The sequence below is a fragment of the Salvelinus sp. IW2-2015 genome, unplaced genomic scaffold, assembly GCF_002910315.2.
Source record: "Salvelinus sp. IW2-2015 unplaced genomic scaffold, ASM291031v2 Un_scaffold1009, whole genome shotgun sequence".
In the NCBI taxonomy this organism is placed as follows: Eukaryota; Metazoa; Chordata; class Actinopteri; order Salmoniformes; family Salmonidae; genus Salvelinus; species Salvelinus sp. IW2-2015.
Window position 1 is genome coordinate 318808 of NW_019942684.1, and position 4655 is coordinate 323462.

Consider the following 4655-nt stretch of genomic DNA (forward strand, 5'->3'; position numbering starts at 1 on the left):
GTCAATTACATCAGCTAGGAATATGTAGTCAATTACATCAGCTAAGAATATTGTAGTCAATCACATCAGCTAGGAATATGTAGTCAATTACATCAGCTAGGAATATGTAGTCAATTACATCAGCTAGAATATGTAGTCAATTACATCAGCTAAGAATATGTAGTCAATTACATCAGCTAAGAATATGTAGTCATTACATCATTAGGAATGTAGTCAATTACATCAGATAAGAATATGTAGTCAAATACATCAGCAAGGAATATGTAGTCAATTACATCAGATAAGAATATGTAGTCAATTAATCAGCTAGAAATATGTAGTCAATTACATCAGCTAGAATATGTAGTCAATTACATCAGCTAGGAATATGTAGTCAAATACATCAGCAAGGAATATGTAGTCAATACATCAGCTAAGAATATGTAGTCAATTACATCAGCTAGGGATATGTAGTCAAATACATCAGCTAAGAATATGTAGTCAATTACATAGCTAGGATATGTAGTCAATTACATCAGCTAGGATATGTAGTCAATTACATCAGCTAGGAATATGTAGTCAATTACATCAGCTAAGAATATAATTCAATTACATCAGCTAGGAATATGTAGTCAATTACATCAGCTAGGATATGTAGTCAAATAACTAGCTAGAAATATATAGTCAATTACATCAGCTAGGAATATGTAGTCAAATACATCAGCTAAGAATGTAGTCAATTACATCAGCTAGGGATATGTAGTCAAATACATCAGCTAGAAATATATAGTCAATTACATCAGCTAGGAATATGTAGTCAAATACATCAGCTAGGATATGTAGTCAAATACATCAGCTATATATATAGTCAATTACATCAGCTAGGAATATGTAGTCAAATACATCAGCTAAGAATATGTAGTCAATTACATCAGCTAGGGATATGTAGCAAATACATCAGCTAAGAATATGTAGTCAATTACATCAGCTAGGGATATGTAGTCAATTACATCAGCTAGGAATATGTAGTCAATTACATCAGCTAAGATATGTAGTCAATTACATCAGCTAAGAATATGAATTCAATTACATCAGCTAAGAATATGTAGTCAATTACATCAGCTAGGAATATGTAGTCAATTACATCAGCTAAGAATATGTAGTCAATTACATCAGCTAAGAATATGAATTCAATTACATCAGCTAGGGATATGTAGTCAATTACATCAGCTAAGAATATGTAGTCAATTACATCAGCTAGGATATGTAGTCAATTACATCAGCAGAAATATGATAGTCAATTACATCAGCTAGGAATATGTAGTCAAATACATCAGCTAAGAATATGTAGTCAATTACATCAGCTAGGGTATGTAGTCAATTACATCAGCTAGGGATATGTAGTCAATTACATCAGCTAAGAATATGTAGTCAATTACATCGCTAGGAATATGTAGTCAAATACATCAGCTAAGAATATGTAGTCAATTACATCAGTTAGGGATATGTAGTCAATTACATCAGCTAGGATATGTAGTCAATTACATCAGCTAAGGAATATGTAGTCAATTACATCAGCTAGGATATGTAGTCAATACATCAGCTAGGGATATGTAGTCAATTACATCAGCTAGGGATATGTAGTCAATTACATCAGCTAGGAATATGTAGTCAATTACATCAGCTAGGAATATGTAGTCAATTACATCAGCTAGGGATATGTAGTCAATTACATCAGCTAGGAATATGTAGTCAATTACATCAGCTAGGATATGTAGTCAATTACATCAGCTAGGAATATGTAGTCAATTACATCAGCTAGGAATAGGTAGTCAATACATCAGCTGTGGGATATGTAGTCAAATACATCAGCTAAGAATATGTAGTCAATTACATCAGCTAAGAATATGTAGTCAATTACATCAGCTAGGAATATGTAGTCAATTACATCAGCTAGGGGTTATCAGTGCAACTCAACAGTTCTCCTGTCGATGTTATTCTCTGTACCGTAGTAGTTCTCTTCGTTGTCTGTAACATACTAGTCATATTACAGAAAGAGTTTCTCTGGTCACGTTCTCTAGTAGACTTTACGGACACTTCTAGATATACCTGGATGTTATTTAGTGGCCTTGTTTTGGGATTGCAGTGGTGGACTTTGTTGTGGTAGTAAAGTGGGGGTTAGAGGTCAGACTCCAGAGGTTAGAGGTCACGGGCTCTGGTTCAAGGTTCTAATGGCTACCATATGTACGCTCACACACAAACAACAACATCCGGTGCCCCAACTTCAATCAGACGGCCTCCGTATCGTGGAAGTTCAYCGCCAAAGCCCAATTGTATTTTAAAGGCAATTCTCCGCGGAGAACCCATTCTCCGTTGGCGGAGAACCCATTCACGGTAAACGCTGCATATGTCGGCTCAATCTGAAATGAGCTTAAAATGTACAGCAAACARTTCAGCGATACATATTGAATTGAGCCCATGGCTGATAACCTCTCTGTGGCCCGTCAAAGGACAGGGTCAGTATCAGTGCGGCCTAATATACACCAGAAACACCAGTTTTAAGTCTGTTTGGATTAAGGACTTTCTCACGCACTGGCCAAGGAGATGTCTCTCTCTCTCTCTCACTCTATATATATCTCCCTCTCCCTCCCTCCAGCCTCTCTTTGCCTCTGTAATTACTTCCTTCACCTCCTCCTCTACTCCTGTCTCTCACTCATCTCTTCCTGAGCTGTAGAAAGGGCAGATTGAAGTGAAGACAGTGCTTTCCTCCACAGTCTCGCTGGCGGAGGCCAAAAGGTCACTGGTTCAAATCCCACTTAAGACCATGCATTGACGTAGGCCATCTGTCAGGGCCGGCCTGGGCCCTAATAAAGACTGTCTAATTTGGAGGGGATGACATGCAGGCTGGGATGTGAGGCTCCACAGAGCCTGATCTGAAGGGAGGGTAAGCCTGGTGGCCCGGTGGGCACAGAGGTCAGACACAAGTTGATGGGATGGCTGAGATCTGACTGGGGCCGCGGTACTCAATCACACCACAACACACACACACACACACACACACACACACACACACACACACACACACACACACCGGCATGCACTCAAACACAGGCAGGTAGACTGGTTGGACAGGCACATGTGATCAGCACTAGGGACACCAGTTTATGGTCAGAGTGTAAATTCTGTTGACTGTTCACCAAAACAGGGGATGTGGTGTCTGTTCATCTTACAACAGCTCATTTTAATTGCCTTTACAAAAATGTTGTTGTTTTGATATCCCCATGTCAAGACATATTGAAGCAATGAAAAGTGAATGGAAAAGTGAAAGGAAGCAATCATTTCTGAAGGGGGAAACATTCGTACCTGTCCCCATTCCCCTAGGATCCATCTAGGTGGTGGACAGCGTCCCAGACTGCAGCGGGTCCTGATGGGGGGCTTGTTGTGGGCGGGACAGTGGGCGGGGGGGAAGGTCTTGGTCAGGTTGCTGCTCTTACACAGCACGATGCGGTGCTTGAACCCAGGGCCACATTTGGGTGTACACTGGGGGACAGAAGGAACAACACACAAGCTCAATAAAACTATTCAACTTATTCCTGGTCTCTATTGAAACCACTGCTGTAACTCAAAGCGATTCCAGCTGAAAGAACCGGTTAAAATGACGGCATTATGTTTTTCCTGCTGGGATGTCAACAAGTGAAAAGGGGTAGTCCTTCTCTCACCTCTGACCAATCCAGAGTGACCCACTGAGGGGGGCAGGACTGGTTGTTGCAGGCTTCTCGTTCTATTGGTCGGTGCGTCAGACAGTGGCTGTCCTCCAGGGTCTCCTCCTCGGCAGGCCCCATTTTCCTGATACAGAGAACCGTCCGCGTCCGTATCCCGCCATCACACGTCTTCCCACAGTCCGACCAGTCCCCGATAAACCACCTACAACAACACAACCACACAATGGTGTAAAGTACTTAAGTAAAATAGTTTAAAGTACTACTTAAGTCGTTTTTATGGGTATCTGTACCCTACAACAACTTTTACATCACTACCTTCCTAAAGAAAATAATGTACTTTTTACTCCATATATTTTCGCTGACACCCAAAGGTACTCATTACATTTTGAACGCTTAGCAGGACATGAAAATGGTCCAATTCATGCACTTATCAAGAGAACCTCCCTGGTCATCTCTACTGCCTCTGATCTGGAGGACTCACTAAACAGAGAACATCCCTGGTCATCTCTACTGCCTCTGATCTGGTGGACTCACTAAACACGAACACTTTGTTTGTAAATGATTGTCAAAATGTTTAAGTGTGCCCATGGCCATCCTTAAATAAAATATTTGCTTACTATAAGGAATGTGAAATGATTTATACTTTTACATTTACTTTTGATACTTAAGTATATATACACTGCTCAATTTTTTGGGGACTTGTTTTAAGGACATTACATCAAAATTGGATCAGCCTGTAGTGTGGTTTTCCACTTTAATTTTGAGTGTGACTCCAAATCCAGACCTCCATGGGTTGATAAATTTGATTTACATTGATCATTTTTGTGTGATTTTGTTGTCAGCACATTCAACTATGTAAAGAAAAAAGTATTTAATAAGAATATTTCATTCATTCAGATCTAGGATGTGTTATTTTAGTGTTCCCTTAATTTTTTTGAGCAGTGTATATTTATT

The 4655-nt window shown here is 39.8% G+C and overlaps 1 protein-coding gene across 1 annotated transcript in view; it reads right to left on the reverse strand.

The window, feature by feature from the left end:
* The window catches only part of adamts6 (ADAM metallopeptidase with thrombospondin type 1 motif, 6), a 73669-nt gene that overhangs the window by 8951 nt on the left and 60063 nt on the right, over nt 1–4655 (reverse strand). The window contains 2 exon segments of the mRNA XM_024136758.2: nt 3343–3519; nt 3699–3903. Of these exon segments, the coding sequence (XP_023992526.1) occupies nt 3343–3519; nt 3699–3903 (382 nt within the window).